The 17,312-nt window shown below is 50.5% G+C and overlaps 1 protein-coding gene across 1 annotated transcript in view; it reads right to left on the reverse strand.

Annotated features, from left to right (window-relative positions):
* The window catches only part of OLFM2 (olfactomedin 2), a 61,519-nt gene extending 45,702 nt beyond the window's left edge, over nucleotides 1-15,817 (reverse strand). The window contains exon 1 of the mRNA XM_025985800.2: nucleotides 15,626-15,817. Within this exon, the coding sequence (XP_025841585.1) occupies nucleotides 15,626-15,688 (63 nt within the window). The 5' untranslated portion in view covers nucleotides 15,689-15,817. The remainder of the gene's footprint in view (nucleotides 1-15,625) is intronic.
* Between the last annotated feature and the right edge of the window lie 1,495 nt (nucleotides 15,818-17,312).

Consider the following 17,312-nt stretch of genomic DNA (forward strand, 5'->3'; position numbering starts at 1 on the left):
CCCTTCGGACCCCGCGCGCCCGCCCCCGCCCCCGCCCCGGGCCCCGCCGCAGCCGCCGCGCGGGCCGCCCGAAGCCGCAAGTCCCCACCCTCTTCGGCTGGGACCCGACCCCGCTCTCGAGTCCGGGGGCGCAGGCGTCGGGGCCGCGGGGCCACCTCGTGCGGCTCGCCCCGGCGTGCGGCTTCACCCCCGCCCCGGGGAAGGGGCCTCCCCGGTTCCGCTCCGGGGCCCCTCGGCGGCTTCGGGACCAGGGAAGCCCAGAGTGGCGGGTCCGGAGCAGGAGACCGGCTGCCCGGTGACGGTGCGGCGGCGGAGGGCGGGGTGTCACCGGCAGCGGGGCCGCCCAGGACACCGAGGGGCGCATCGCCACGCGGGCGGCCGGCACGGGGGAGCCCGGCCTCTCCCCGCGCACTCCGCGAACTTGGGGGGGGCGGGGGGACCTGCACGCGGGACCTGCCCGGGGCCGCGGACTCGGGTCCGCCCCTCGCGCCGAGCGGCCGTGCAGAGGCGCCCACCCGCCGGCGCAGCAGCCGGCCGCGGGGGCGGGGGGGGCGGGGCGGGGGGGCGGGGGAGCGCCCGGCGGGGTTTAATTTCCTCTGTTTTCCCTGCACTCACGCCCCCTCCCGGCGTCCCCGCATCACCTCGCGCCGCCGCCCGGGCCGCCGCCGCCGCCGCCGCCGCCGCCGCCCGCAGCCCGCGGCCGCCGCCGTCTGGAGGCGGCGATGACTCAGGCCTTTCCCGGGCAGTGGCCGCGCGCCGAGGGTCGCGAGGGAGGGCGCTGAACGCCGCGGCGGGGGCTGGCGCTGCCCCTTCTCGGAGCTCAACACCCAGAGGCAGGGGCTGACCCTCTGGGACCCCCGACAAAGACGTCTCCGCCTCAGTTTCCTCATCTGCAATGTGGGTGGTTGTGAGGTCCCGTGTACCTAGTATGTGTGACGGGCTCGAGTGTCCGGAGAATCAAGTGAAAGATTTATTGAACATCTACTACGTGGAACATCTACCGTGGGCAACGCACCTTTAACAACAGATAAAAACGCCTGCCTTTGTGGGGCTGAACATTCTATGGGGCAAGACAGACAAGGTGGGGGGGGGGGGTAAAATACACAGGCTATGGGGAGGAAGGGGCATCCGGACTAAGGCCGAGAGTAAACTTTAGTCAGGATGGTTGGGCAGAGACCTGAAGAAGGGGAGGGAGGGAGGGAGCCATTTGGATACATGAGGGAAGAGTTCCAGACAAAGGGAACGGCCAGTGCAAAGGCCCTGGGGCAGGAACGTAAGTGTTCAAAGGACAGGCCAGTGTAGTTAGAGCAGAGTGAGCTGGGGGAGCGCCGGGGAGGAGGGGTGACGTGCTTGCAAAGTACTTTGCAGGGTGTCTGGGACATGCTAAGCGTTTCATAAATAGTAGCTGCCATTGTTATCATTTGCGACTGATGATAAGCTTTAAAAAAAAAATGAGATGTGTCCTTGCCTCCTTGTACTACAGCTTGCATTTACAAGTGCTGAACACTTTGCAAATGTGCTGGCTGAGCACCAGCTGCAACCTCCCATGAAAAGGACAGCAACGTCCCTATCTGCAGGTGAGGAAACTGGGCTCAGAGAGGAGAGGGGACCAAGTCAAGGTGACCCAGCTGGTAAGTAGGGGCTCAGGATTTTAACCCAGGTCCGTCTGATTTCAGACTCCAAAATCACTGCACTTCAGGATCCCCGAGCTTAGAAAATTTGGAACCCTCTGATACTCTCTCACTCCCTCACCATTGGTTGCTGGGGGAAACTGCCCTCGCTCCTTCCAGTCAGGCTCCTCCAAGGAATGGTCTAGGCTCACACCTGCATTTGCTGTCTCTACTGCCTCACCACCCCCTGCCTCCTGAATGCTTCCAAACTCCTCTCACCAAAAGGCAGCAGTGATCTTCCAATTTGCCTATCCCACAGCCTCACATGAGCCCTCATTAGTTATCTCACAGGTTAGTCTTCATGGATCATTTCCTCTTTTTCGAGAGTAATTTCTTTTTAGATTTCAGAGACAACGTATCATTTCCTAGCTCCGCTTGCACCTCTCTGGCTGCATCATCACTGTCTCCTGCCTTCTCCCTAAATGTCTATATCTCACCGGGTTTTGTCCTGAGTCGCTACTCGGCTCAACCTGTCCCTGGATCATCACACCCACTCCCAAAGTTTTGGTTCTATCTGGCACATTCCCACCTTGGGACCTTTGTGGTTGCTATGCATTGCTGTCCACTCTACCCAGAACACTACTTTTTTTTTTTTTTTTTAAGATTTATGAACTTATTTTGCGGGGGAGCCTGTGGGTGAGGGAAGGAGCAGAAGGAGAAAGAGAGAGATTACTTTTATTGGTCTATGGTTTGTCTCCTCCACTACACCTTCAAGTTCACAAGGGTACCCACATGGCTGTATTTTTCACAGCTGAAACCCCAGGGCTTAGAATGGTACTTGGTACATAGTAGGTGCTCAAAAATTGTTGTTAGTTGACTGACAAAATGAGGCTGAGGCTCCCAAAGGTATGTCTACAGCTCAGATCTCCAGCTGGACTTCAGACCAGCCCATCTGCTTCTTGGACATTCCCACTTCTGTTTCACAGGACTAACAGCACATGACACCCACCAGAACAACTTCAGTCAGAAAGGCGGTGCTGGTGATGATGTGGAGAAATGGGAACCTATTCCTAGTGGGAATATAAAATGTCGCAACCACTTTGAGAAACAATTTAGCCATTTCTTAAAAAATTAAACAGGGGCATCTGGGTGGCTCAGTCCATTGAGCATCTGAGTTTTGGTTTCAGCTCAGGTCATGATCTCAGGGTCATGAGATAAAAGTCCTACATCCAGCTCTGCACTCAGCATGAGTCGGCTTGAAATTCTTTACCCCTCCCTCCCCTGCCCGCTCTGCTCCCTACCCCTATTCACACTCTCTTCCTAAAATTAATAAATAATAAATAATAAATAAAATCTTTAAGAAGTCAAACGGAAACTTACCATAAGACCCAACAAACACATCTGACCAAGAGATATAAGTGCATATGTCCATTCAAAGAACATATGCATATTTATAAATAATAAATAATAAATAAAATCTTTAAGAAGTCAAACAGAAACTTACCATAAGACCCAACAAACACATCTGACCAAGAGATATAAGTGCATATGTCCATATGTATGTGAATATTCCTGCCACCATTTTTCGTCATGAATGAAACCATCCAAATGCCCATCAACTAGTGAATGGATAAATTGTGGCACATCCATACATGGGAATGTTATTCAGCAATAAAAAGGAACAAACTACAGATATAGGCTACAACATGGATGAACCTCGAGAATATTTTGCTAAGTGAAAGAAACCAGATACAAAAGGCCACATTTTGGAGTGCCTGGGTGGCTCAGTTGGTTAAGCATCTGCCTCCAGGTCAGATCATGATCCCAGGATCTGGGAGCCCATGTGGGGCTCCATCCTCAGCTGGGAGTCAGCTTCTTTTCTCCCTCCGCCCTTCTCCCGGCTCGTGCACACACTCTTTGTCTCTCAAATAAATAAAACCTTAAAAAAAAACCCACATTTTGTATGATTCCATCTACACAAAATGTCCAGAAAAGGCAAACCAACAGAGACAGAAATTAGATTAGTGATTGCCTGTAACTGGGGGTGGCTGTGGGTCTGGACTGCAAATTGGCATGAAGGATCTTCTGGGGGTGATGGAAATGTCCTAAAACTGGATTGGGGTGATGTTTGGCCAACTCTGCAAATTTACTAAAAAGTAACCGAATTGCACACTTAAACAGATAGATTTTATGGTGTGTAAATTATACCTCAATAAAACTGTTAAGCACGGCATTCTTAAATTTTGCCTTCAAGCCCCCTCCCTTGAGGTGCCCTGCAACTGCACTGATGTGAAAATGAGTCCTTAAATGTTGTGCCCCAGTTTCCTTGTTTGCCTCCCCCTGGTCTTGGCCCAGATATACCCTCAGAAACTACAGATTGTGCCTCCCTTACTCTTCTTTCTCCCATTCCATCCAAACTAGCACCAATGCCTTCTGATCTTTAAGATTTTTATTTATTATTTATTCATGAGGGACACAGAGAGAGAGATAGGCAGAGACATAGGCAGAAGCAAGCTCCCCGCAAGGAGCCCAATATGGGACTTGATCCTGGACCCCAGGAACATGTCCTGAGCTGAAGGCAGAGGCTCAACCACTAAGCCACCCAAGCATCCCAATGCTCGCTGATCTTGATGCAAAAATGCCTCCAGAAAGTATCCCTTCTTTAAATATATATATATATATATATATATTATTTATTTATTTATTTATTTATTTATTTATTTATTTATTTATTTTAGAGAAAGAATGGGGGAGGGACAGAGGGAGAGAGCATGTCTTAAGCAGATTCTCTGCTGAGCATGGAGTCCAACTCAGGGATGGATTTCACGACCCTGAGATCACGACCTGAGCTGAAACCAAGAGTTGAAGACTTAACTGAGTGTGCCACCCAGGAGCCCTAATATTTATTTATGTAAGTAATCTCTACACCCAATGTGGGGCTTAAACTCACGACCCTGAGATCAAGAGTCACACGCTCCTCCAACTGAGTCAGCGAGGAGCCCCAAGAAAGTATCCCTTCTTCTCCATCACCATCATCGCTCTCAGCATGGTGTTGGGGAGTGTCTTAGGCTGAATATTTGTGTGCTCCCCTCCCCCAAACTCCTATGTTGAAACCTAATCCCCAGCGTGATGGTATTTGGAGATGAGGTCTGTGGGAGGTGATTAGGTCATGAGGGTGGCTCCACCCTCAGGAATGGATTAGTATCCTTATAAAGAGACCTCAGAGAGCTCCGTCTCCCTTCCACCATATAAGAACACAGGGAGAAAACACCCAACCTGCCAGCACTTTGATCATAGGCTTTTCAGCCTCCAGAACTGTGAGAAATACATGTCTGTTGTTTATGAGCCACTCAGTCAATGGTATTCTGTTAGAGCAACCTGAATGCTCCAGAATCAGGAGCCACGAAAAGAAATGTTTTTTTTCCCTGACCTGAAAATTCTCCGGAGGGAAAAAGCTGACAACTGTCAGAAATAATAACCATGGTTGTTAAGGTTTACTGAATACTTATACACGCTAGGTATCATTTGCAGCAATGTACATGTAATAACTCACTTAAACCCTCGGACTATCACTGAGTAGCAGTAGATAGGATTACAATTCCCATCTTTAAAATGAGGAAACAGAGGCACGGAGATGCTAAATTTTCCAAAGGCCCTCAGGATACTGTCCTAGACAGTCAGGCTCCAGAGTCTACATGGTGCTGGGTCAACTGGGCCTATATTCACAGGGGAAAGAATAAATGTTGATCCCTACCTCATATCCTATGCAAAAATCAATTCCAGATGGACTGTACATCTAATTGTGAAAAGTAAACAATAAATCTTTTAGAAGAAAATATAGAAGAACATCTTCAAAAAAAAAAAAAAAGAACATCTTCATTACTCTGAGGGTAGGCAAAGATTTCTAAAACAGGACACTAACAAGCACTCACCTTAAAGGGGAAAAATATTATTTGAGCTACATTAAAATTAAGACATTCTATTGATCAAAGACTCCATTAAGAGAATGAAAAGACAAGCCACAGAATGGGAGAAGATATTTGCAATCCTTACGTCCAACAGAGGACTCGTATCTTATTTAATCTATATAAGATATGTGTAGGTAGATACAGATACAGATATAAAATCTGGATACACAGGCACACTCACATTCCTACAAATCAGTAAGAAAAAGGCAGGCAGCATAATAGCGCATTTCGCAAAAGGGAACACTGAGTGATCGATAAACAAGTGAAAAAGTATTTCATATCAATCATCAGGAAAGGTAAATTAAATCCAAAACATGCTACCACTACACACCCACCACACTATCTAAAGGGAAAAGGAAAGACAACACCAAGTGCTGGTGATGATGTGCAGCAGCTGGAATGCTCATACACTACAGGTGGAAGAGTACGTGGAAAAATTGAAGAGTCTGGAACTTTGGAAGACTGGGAGTATCTCCTGAAGCTCAATTTATTCCTCTGCTACAACTCAGCAATTCTCCGAGGTATATATAGTTGAGTCTCATTATTTGCGGGTTCCACATTGGCAAACTTGCCTACTCACTACAATTTATTTGTAACCCCAAAATCAATACTCATGGGGCCTTTGTGGTCGTTTGTGGACGTGCACGCAGTGGCAGAAAAGAAATGGGGTCACCAAAGCACAGACTCCCAACTGAAATCCAACATGACCATACTCTGCCTGCTTGTTTCAGCATGTTGGTGACTCCACTTTTTGCCACTGCATGTACGTCCACAAATGACCACAAAGGCCCCATGAGTATTGATTTTGGGGTTACAAATAAATTGTAGTGAGTAGGCGAGTTTGCCAATGTGGAACCCGCAAATAATGAGACTCAACTGCATATACATACCTAGGAGGAGAATTGTACACAACCATCTTTTTCACTGGCTTTTTAGTGCCAAGGTTTTCACATTTTCGTGTGCTTTTTTTTTAGTGATTTCACTATTTTAAGTGGCCCCCAAGCACAGTGCTAAGTGCTGTGTAAGTGTTTCTAAGTGCAAGCAGGCTGTGACATGTCTTTGGAGAAAATACATCTTGTCAATAGGCTTCGTTCAGGAGTGAGTTATAATGCTTTTGGCCATGAGTTTGATGCTAATCAATCAACAATGTATATTGAATAAGGTGTTTTTAAGCAGAAACATACATAAAACTAGGTGGCATGTTGTTTGGTCGATAAAACTGTGACCAGAGGCTTGGAGAAATCTAAACCTGTGATGATCCAATGCAATGAATCAGTATTTACCAGTCCCCAAAAGAAATGCCAACGAGCATTCGCTGAAGACAGTGTCAGAATATTTCTTATCAGCCTGTTTGTGCCAGCCACAAACTTCACCAACCCAAATGCCCAGAAACTGTAGAACAAATATATCATGGTATAACCACATAATGGAATGCCATAAAATGACGAAAACAGGCAACGAACACCAAGCAGTATTATGGTGGCATCTTACAAACATAATGTTAAGCAAAACAAGCTGGGCTGCAAAAACAACATACCTCATGACTTCATTAAATTACAAAGCTGGAAAAAAAAAATTACAAAGCTGGTCGAACTCAGGAGCATTAGCTTAGCAGTAACTCTTGGGGAGCAGGTGTAAACTAGAAGGCGTATGGGGGGGGCTTCTGGATTTTTGAAAAGTTTTTTTTTTTTTTTTTTTTTTTTACCTGGTGCTGGTAACACCATGTCACTTCGAGACAATTTATCAAGCTGCCTCTTTATGATCTGCACACTTCTCTCTTGATAGGCTTTATGTCAAGAAGAAAATTTACTCAAATATATGAATTCAGGTATAAGTTCCATCCGTGTTTGATGTGCAGCAAGTAAAAATGATAGGACTTTCTGGTAGAAAAGCTAAGAACCACAAACCAAAAAAGAAAACAAAAACAAAACACAAGCCAAGCAAAACTAAGTGTTCTTTGCCACGTGGCCTCTTTCATCCACGCGTAAGAAAGGCATGAATTTGTGTTCGCACAGACGCAGCTTTGCACGCCTCAGAACACAAACGGCGTTAATCTTCTAGCCTACGCCTGCTTTCAGCATTCTGCTTGGTGATAGCAAGTGTTTGGGAATGGTGTTGAAACACGTCTCGCTTTTGTCTCCCCAAAAGTCTCGGGGCCCCACACCCCTCTTGTCATCTCCACTTTCCTGCCTGGTTCAGAATTCCAGGAGGAGACTGGGAAGGAGATGGTTGTCTTTGTCAAGGACTTCAGACCCCAGACAATGAGAGGTTCACTCCTTCCATTCCCCAAATGTTAGTCCTGCTAGGCCTCTGGCTGCCACCAATTTGCCTCATGCCTTGTCAGTTCCTGACGTGATTCTGGCTTTATCCCTTTAATCTCTGATTCCAGGGTCTTCCATGTTATAGCCAGAGGCTCTGGCCCTCACCCAGATCCAACCAGATCTCATTCCTGGCTTTAAAAACTTTTACTTAGGGGCTCTTGGGTGGCTCAGTGGATTAGGTGTCCAACTCTTGATTTCAGCTCAGGTCATGATCTCAGGGTGGTGGGATCAAGCCCTGCATCTGTGCCCAGCGCAGAGCCTGTGTAAGCTTCTCTCTCCTTCTCCCTCTGCCCCTCCTCCCAGCCCATCCCTCTCACTCTCTCATCTTTTAATTTTTTTTAATTAATTAATTTATTTATTTATGATAGTCACACAGAGCAAGAGAGAGAGAGGCAGAGACATAGGCAGAGGGAGAAGCAGGCTCCATGCACCGGGAGCCCGACGTGGGACTCGATCCCGGGTCTCCAGGATCGCGCCCTGGGCCAAAGGCAGGCGCTAAACCGCTGCGCCACCCAGGGATCCCTCTCTTCTTTTACTTAACAGAAAAACAACCAGACTAAACACCTGGACAAAACACTTGACAAGTCTCCGAAGAAGATATAGGAACAACAATAAACACGTGAAGAGAAGCCCGACATCACTAACTCTTCAGGAAATGCAAATCAAAACCACAGTGAGAGATCACATCACATGCACTGGGATGAGCTAAAGCCAAAAAGTCAAGTAGTAACAACAACGTTGGCGAGGATGTAGAGAAACTGGAGCCCCATTGTTGGTGGGAATGTATAATGGTGTAGTATGGCGGCAATCCCACTTATGGGTGTACACCCGAAAGAGTCAGAAGTGAGGTCCCAGAGAGATATCCACACCTCCTGTTCACAGCGGCACCATTCACAATAGGCAAAAGGTGGAAGCAACCCAAATGTTGCTGAAGGATGGAGAAACAAAACGTCCATACAATGGAATCCTATTCAGCCTTCAAGAGGAAGCAAATGCTAACACCTGCCACATCGTGGGATGAGCGTTGAGGACACGAATGTGGAGTGAAATAAGCCAGCCACAAAAAGACAAATACTGCATGATTCCACTCATAGGAGGTACCTAGAGTAGTCAAAATCAAAGACACAGAAAGCAGAAGGGGGTTCGCGGGGGCCGGAGAAGGGAATGAGGGGTTGTTTAATAGACAGAAGTTCAGGGAATCCCTGGGTGGCTCAGCAGTTTAGTGCCTGCCTTCCATGCAGGGCATGATCCTGGAGTCCCGGGATCAAGTCCCACATCGGGCTCCCTGCATGGAGCCTGCTTCTCCCTCTGCCTGTGTCTCTGCCTCTCTATGTGTCTCTCATGAATAAATGAATAAAATCTTTAAAAATTAAAAAAAAAATAAACACACACAGACCCACACACCCTCACTTAGTCCTGAGAACTACTCCACGGTGGGTTGTGCCACACGCTTCCATGTGCCCAGTGGCTTGCTTGGTGTCTTTCATGTAGAAATGACTTGAGACGTTAGGAAAAGAAAGAATCTGGTTTATCATGTGCCTATCATGAGCCTCAAAGGTGAGGAGCGATTTGCCATTTCATTCAGTGGCTTCAACTGACTTTGCCTTTGGTTTCTTTCTTTTCACGCTGTGACCTCCTGTTGACTCATCTGCTAAACAGGGCTGAGATGCTAGCTGCCCAGGTGGCTAGAACTATGTGTAAAGTAAGAGTAAACAGGCACCGAGGGAGCATCCAGGGGCTCCCAGAAGCAAGGCAAATAAGCTTCTGCACGTAGACTTCACAGACTCTGCTCTGACTCCTCTCAGCTCTTCCTGATTTCTCCTTGGTGCGTGGCTGAGCTCTGGATAGATGAAGCTGTGAGATGCACCAGCCCTCCGCTGGGCAGGAAGACATATCGGTGTTCTCAGACAAGAGGTCTCAAAAAGTGGGAACAACTCTCTCGCTCTGTCACAACTCCCTTCTTCCTGCACAGCCAGACTCAGCTTCCAAGAAGTTAAATCTTCCATCCCACCCCTGAAGAGCTCACGTCATCACCCAGACATTGTTGTCTGGCATGAGGCTCAAAACACAGAAGACTCCCAATGAGAGCTTTCCAAATGAACACTGAGTGCAAGAATAAGTGAAAACAGCAACTTACTGCCTCCCGGGCACTGACGCTGAACTCTGGGGACAAAAGTCATTGCCCATCCCAAATGCCAGGCTCATGAGAAACCCATCCACAGGCACATGGTCAACCCATATGACAAGAGTCACCGTGTACACATACCCACAAACAGGATTATGGCACAAACGTGTCCCTGTGCCCAGCGTGGTCAATGCCAAGTCTGTGGTTCTAAAACACACACACACACACACACACACACACAGACACACCCATCGATGCCACAGATGAACTCCTGTAGGCCCAGGGGTAGTGAGGCAAGTGATGTGAGTCATTCAAGTGCAGGGTGAGTTCCTGTGTTTGTTTAAAATATCAAAATTAAAAAAATAAATAAATAAATAAATAAATAAATAAATAAAATAAAATAAAATATCAAAATTTTGATATTTTGTATCACAGACTTTTTAAAGATTTTATTTACTTATTTAAGACAGAGAGCAGGGATCCCTGGGTGGCGCAGCGGTTTGGCGCCTGCCTTTGGCCCAGGGCGTGATCCTGGAGACCCGGGATCGAATCCCACGTCGGACTCCCGGTGCATGGAGCCTGCTTCTCCCTCTGCCTGTGTCTCTGCCTCTCTCTCTCTCTGTGTAACTATCATAAATAAATTAAAAAAAAATAATAATAAGACAGAGAGCAGAGAGGACAAGCAGGGATGGGGGAGGAGACGGACAGAGGGAGAGGGAGATGCAGACTCCCACTGAGCACGGAGTCCGATGCAGGGCTCCCTCCCAGGACCCCAAGATCATGACCTGAGCCAAAGGCAGACGCTTAGCTGCTTAACCGACTGCACCACCCAGGCACCCCCGTAGCACAGATATTTTTGCATTCATTTTGATTTTTTAAAAATATTACTTATTTTGATTTCTGACTTTTTTCTTTGGCATCCCCTTCAATTTTGCACCTGTGGCTAGTGACTCAGTTGCCCTACCCTGGCACAGACATGCCTTTGGCGTGCGCACCTTCACCAGAGCCACAGGGACACACACAATCTCTGCACAAACCTCATTTTACCACTAGGTGTCACCCCAGCTCTTTCATCTGGAGCCGGGGCTTGACATTCCACCCCACCCCCACCCCCCCCTACCCTAGGAAGAAAATGTCCAATTCACTTATCAGAGAGTCCTCAAGACTTCCTTTTACTTCCCTCCACCTGGGACATTAACATTTTCTAAAGGAACCCAGGAGAACAGGGTGTTAACCCCAAATTGTGGTGCCCTGTAATGGTGGAATTTGAGGCACAGATGAAGATGGATTGGGAAGCCTGGGTGGCTCAGAGATTGAGTGTCTGCCTTTGGCTCAGGTTGTGACCCTGGGGTCCTGGGATCGAGTCTCACATTGAGTGAGGAGCCTGCTTCTCCCTCTGCCTGTGTCTCTGCCCACCCCCCTCTATCTCTCATGAATAAATAAATTAAATCATAAAAGAAAAAAAAAAGAAGACGATGGGTTTTCCTGATGCTTCTGATCCAAGAGCAGTGGTTGATTTGAAATGGGTAGGGGATCGCCCAAGGGGACAGTTGGTCCCTCACCGCCCGCCCCCTTTAGTACAAGAGTCTCACTGTTTGAGAAACAAAGAGACTCTGTGGGAGGAGGAGGGAGATTCAGCCATTCATTCAAGTTTTTATTTATTTATTTATTTATTTATTTATTTATTTATTTATTTTTAAGACTGTCTTTATTTGAGAGAGAGAATGGGGTGAGGGGCAGAGGGAGAAGCAGACTCCCCGCTGAGCAGGGAGCAAGATGCAGGGCTCTGTCCCAGGACCCCGGGATCATGACCTGAGCCAAAGGCAGAAGCTTAACTGACTGAGCCACCCAGGTGCCCCTCAAGTTTTTTTTTTTTTTTTTTTTTTTATGATAGGCACACAGTGAGAGAGAGAGAGAGAGAGGCAGAGACACAGGCAGAGGGAGAAGCAGGCTCCATGCACCAGGAGCCCGACGTGGGATTCGATCCCGGGTCTCCAGGATCGCGCCCTGGGCCAAAGGCAAGCGCTAAACCGCTGCACCACCCAGGGATCCCTCAAGTTTTTATTTTAACAGGTGTCTGTTAAGAACCTACTGTGTGCCAGGCTCTGTGTGTGTCTATGTGGTAGGCACCAGAGACACAACAAAGCCCATTAGATCCCGATGAGTTACCACTCTAGGGGGAGACAGACAATGAATGAATAAACAAATTGTGGAGAGGTACCGACAGGCTATGAAGAAAAATAATAGAATAAGAACTCAGAGAGTGGCTGTGGGGAGGTTATTTTAGATGGTTGGTCAAGGTGGGTCTCTTGGAGGAGGTGTCATTTAAATCAAAGGAGAGGAAGGGAACAGCGTGCCAGGAAGAGGGAATGGCAAGTGCAAAGGCCCTGAGGTATGCAGTACAAACTGAACTCCTCCTCCTCTCGCATCCTGTGGGGACCCCAGGGAAGGGATGACTTCCAATCCAGAGAGTGGCTAAGCCAGATCTATAGCTAGATCTTAGGGAGGGCTTCTCAGTAGTCAGGAAGTGGGCATATTTCCCACAGGGAAAGCTACCTGGTAGTCTCCAAGGCACACACAGGCCAGACCCAGAACATCGGACACAGACCCTAGGTAGATGGATGGATGGATGGATGACTCCTCTGACCAGTGCCACTTCCTGTCCTCAGGGTCAAATCCAAACTCCTGTCTATAGCCCACAGGTTCCCACTTGGTCTGGCCCCTCCCGGCTTACCTGGCCTCATTTCCCCCCCAACCTCCCCTCCCCTCACTCCTCTCCAGACACACCAGCCTCCTTGCTGCTCCTCAAATATACCAAGATGCTCTCACCTCGGGGCCTTTGCACTTGTTATTCCCTCTGCCTTGAACGCCCTTCCCCTGGATATTCAGAAGGCATCCTCTCTGACCTCCTTCAGGGGTCATCTCAAATACCACCTCCTTTGAGACAAAGTCTCTGACCGCACCTGTTAAAATAGCCACCCACACCACACCACCACAATCACTCTTTAATCCCCTTTATCCCGTGTTTTTATTCTTCACACCACTTGCATTGTATTATATATTCATTCCGTTGTTGACACTGTATTATATATTTATTCAGTTCCTGCCTGTTTCTCCCGTCAGACGATCAGTTCCAGGAGGGCAGGGATTTGACAACTTGGTTCATGGCTATCATCCCAATGCTTAATCGCATCTGTTGATGGAAAGGACAAATGAAGGATTTCTAGCAGGGACCCCTGGTGGAGCCCAGGGCCCATCAGGGTCTGAGGAGGGGGCTCTGGGAAGAGATGGGGGGGTAGAGAGGGGACACGCACTCGTTCTTCAGAGCCTTTCCTTCTCTGGGGCGCCAGGCTGGGTGGGCCGCTAGGGGCAGAGACCAGTTTGTGACGCTGCAGTACCCAGGGTGGCCGCCTGGAGGCACTGCAGCCAGTTGCAGGACCCCACCTGCCCCAACCGATTTACCCCAGTTTAGCCCCGCCCCACCCAGCGTTTAGCCCCGCCTTCCGAACCCAGCTTAGCCCCGCCCCCAAGCAGTCCCGCTTGGCGCCAGCCCCACACGGCTCCCTCTCCATCCAGGGGTCTCTAAACTCAACCCCCAACAGCACCTTCCACTGCCTTCTCCTGCACCACCGGCCAATCGTGGCGACAGGTCAAAAAATCCAGAGCTCCCCAGGTTCCAGCAAGGGGGGAGGAGAATCCCGAGGTGGTGATTCCCAGGGAAACCAAATTTACCTTCACTCCCGGTCCATTTTTTGCCAGCATTCTCTCTACCTTAAGGCAATTTTGGTCTCTCTTCTCTCTGGCTGATAGATCAATTGAGCATCTACTGTGTGCGGTCTGATGCCAGGTACTGAGCACACTTCCCATCCCAGCCAGAATGTGGGTCCTGAGATGGGGAAACGAGAACGGAGGGATGGGACCCCACAACCTCTCCCTATGGCTTGGAGGTCCTATTTAGGAGTGACCTCCAGGGCTCCCAACGCCCCCTGGGGTGCCTAGAAGGGTCTGATTCCTTTCTTCTCTGGACCGGGCAAGAGAAGGTGCCAGGACTGTTTTTCCTCTGAGCTTTTACCTAAAAAAAAAAAACCAAAAAACTCTTCTAGTTTCTACACAGGCACTGTCCACACCTGTGAAGTGGATTATTTAACAGGAAGGTAAACGTGTGTGGGTTTAGGAACTAGACTGCCTTTTGTTCAATCCCAGCTCTGCCCCTCCTGAGCTACCTGAGCCTGACAAGCCACTTAACTTTTCCGTGCCTCAGTTTCTCTGTCTGTAAAATGAAGGTAACAGGAACGCCCACCAGTAGGTGCCAGCAGGGTTAAATGCCTTCTTTCATACCATGTGCTTGAAGCGGCGCCCAGCACATAATAAGCACTTAATAAATGTTAGCTGTATTATAATTATTATTTTAGATTCCAGCTTTCTCTCCGAGCTCCTACGGATCTGAGAACTTGAGGAGGCGCTGACGTCCAAGATGGAGGAGGAAAGAGGTTTCCCAACAGCTGAAGACAACTGGGACACCCATTCCCATTTTGCAAGGCCCCCTAAGCCTGCCCAAGAGATGGGGCTACTAGGAGAAGGAAGACTTGTTTCTGTGAAAGCATGAATGGAGAGTACAAGGCACCAACACACACACACACACACACACACAGATACATGGATGTGCACATTTGCACACACAGCTCCTGCTCTTCAACCCTCCCTCTTGGAGTGATTTGCTCAAAGGCACAGAATAGCACACGGTCACCCCAAACTCTCCCACAGCCACACACCTGGTCACACACATTGTGTGCAGCACCCGGGCAGATGGACAGAATCGTGGGGACACACACAGCTCTTTATGCACAGACTTCTACACCCAGCTTCAGTTGCCCAAATACCGCCAGGATTAACACAAACCTCGCTCGCTGTCACACCACCAGTCACACAGACACACAACTCCAGGTGGCAGGCTCACAAGCCTCGCACTGTCACATCAACCCTCCAGCCACAGCCTCCCACTGTCACACACGGACTCTGTCCCTCACGTACAGACACCCTCTCCCATCACATCCCAACTCAGGCACAGCCAAGCGCACAAACTCTGTCACACCCAGCCGTGACACAGACACACACATTTACCCAGCACCCCTCCAGCACCTCACACACGTCCCCACCAGTCACTCACACGTGAGTCCCGCCCCCTTCCCCACACCGGGGGTGCAGGTGAGGAGAGAGGGGCTGCAGAATGGGGGCACCTCCTGCCAGAATGGGGGAGCGAAGGGTAAGCAACAGCCCAAGGCCCCCTGAAGTTGCCCCCACAACCCCACTCAGCTTCGGGGAGATGGCAGGGGTGGGCTCCGGGTCACCGACAGGTTGAGAACCCCGAAGCTGGGGCTGGACTGTGCCCCCCAGCCATCTCAGCTCGAGGCTGGATGTGAAGCCCCCCCTCCTTTCCCCAAAGCCGGGGTGGCCATCCCAGCCCCTCCCCCGCTGCGACCCCCGCCCCTCTCAGCCCCGGGGGGGCTTGCGGAGCCCCCCATCGCGTTTCTGTAGGGACCCTCTAGGACCCTCGCCCCTCCTGGAGCCCTTGGCGCCTGCACCTGCCCGCCGGGCCCCTACCTGTCCGGCGAGGCCTGAGCACAGCAGCAGCAGCAGCAGCGGCGGGACCGTGAGCGGCCACATGACGCGCCCCCCGCCCGGCGTCCCGGCCCCCCGCCCGCCAGAGCGGCGCCTGGGCGCGGGGACCGCCACCTTGCGCGACCCCGCCCGGCCGGGGCGACCCTCGCCGCCGCCTCCCCCGCCTCGCCGGCGGCCGGGATTCCGCCCCGCCCCCGCCCCCCTCTCGCGCTCCGAGTCTTTGTTGCGGGCTCCGCCCCCCGCCCCGCCCCCAGCTCGTCTGCGGGCGCCGACCCCGCGTGGGTCTGGGGGCGGGGAAGGGGGAGGAGCCGGCCCGGGGAGGGGGGCTGGGGACCAGGCCCCGTGGGGGTGGCTCACGGAGATGGGGGAGGGGTTCGTCACGTGTTGGTAAATTTCACCCTCGCAGGACCTTTCCCACGTTGCAGATGGGGGTGGGATGGGGATCGAGGGGCCGGGGGAGTAGGAGGAAGGCCTGGTAACGAGGGAGAGAGATGGAGAGGCCCCCTCCTGAAGGAACTCAAGAATCGACAGAGAAACTGAGGCAGAGCTTGTGAAATGGGACGTCGAGGAAAGGGGGGGGTCCCCGCGTGGACACGGGGGTGGGACAGAGTTGGAACAAAGAGGGACATAAATGGGGGCGGGAGGCGGATGGACCAGCGACCAGTTGCGTGGGCCTGGCTCCCAAACGGGATGTCTCGCTTTGGCTCTCCCCTCCCACCCCATTCCCCAGGCCCTTCTTCCTCAATCTCCCCTTCCCCGCCACACCTGAGACAGTTTCCCACTCCCGTTTCAAAGGCCCAAGATGAGGGACCAGATCAAAATCTTAACAGCGCTGCCTCCACCGAGAAGCCCTCTGCATAAGAAGTCCCTGCCCTGTCTCCAGCCTTCCTCTGCTTCTCCCTGTCTCTGCAGTTGTCTTCCCGCCCTTAGCCCCTCAATGGCTTTTTGGGTGGGGGGAGCAAGCAAGTCAGGTTACAGAGGAATCAACCATCCATGGGGGGGGGGACATAGGGGTTGGCCTGGCATTTTTCTGACCCTGCTGCATGCCACGCAGGTAACAGGTTATGGAAGGTTTTGTCAAAGCAAGAAAAGAGCTTATTTTCCAGTAGAACTGGGTTTGACCCTGGGTCTGTCACTTCTTGGCCATGCAACCTTGGGCAAAGAGCTTTCCTTCTCTTGGGAGACCTGTTTCTTCATGGAGGTGTCTGAAGACATCTGTGGCTCTTGAGCAAATAGAGCACCCAGCCAGTGCTCAATCCCCAGAGAGCAGTACCACAGTGAAGCATGGAGTTGGGCAGACTGGCCATGGGGTGTGGGACACAGAACCGAATCTGAGCCAGCGAGGGCATCTCATCCATCCCTCTACCTCCTCTTCCCAGGTAGATGGGATGTGGTCCTTTGCTGACTCCTCAGACCAAGCCTGTGGTAGGTGTAGACTAGGAAAGGGATGTTGGTTGGTGTGCACCAGAAGCTTTCGCTCAAGTATGGGCTGTGGTCAACTCTGAGGGCAGGGGGTCCCTGCCAGCTCTCACCAGGCCCACTTATCACAGAGTCATGCCTTTATGAGAGCTGTATTTCAGGACCCTGAACAATATCCTCTGCGCTCTGAGATGGTCATTATGATGGTCAAGCATGGCCTGTGTTATGTGGTCGACATTGGTCGCGCGCT

Source organism: Vulpes vulpes, chromosome 9 (genome assembly GCF_048418805.1).
Source record: "Vulpes vulpes isolate BD-2025 chromosome 9, VulVul3, whole genome shotgun sequence".
Taxonomy (NCBI): domain Eukaryota; kingdom Metazoa; phylum Chordata; class Mammalia; order Carnivora; family Canidae; genus Vulpes; species Vulpes vulpes.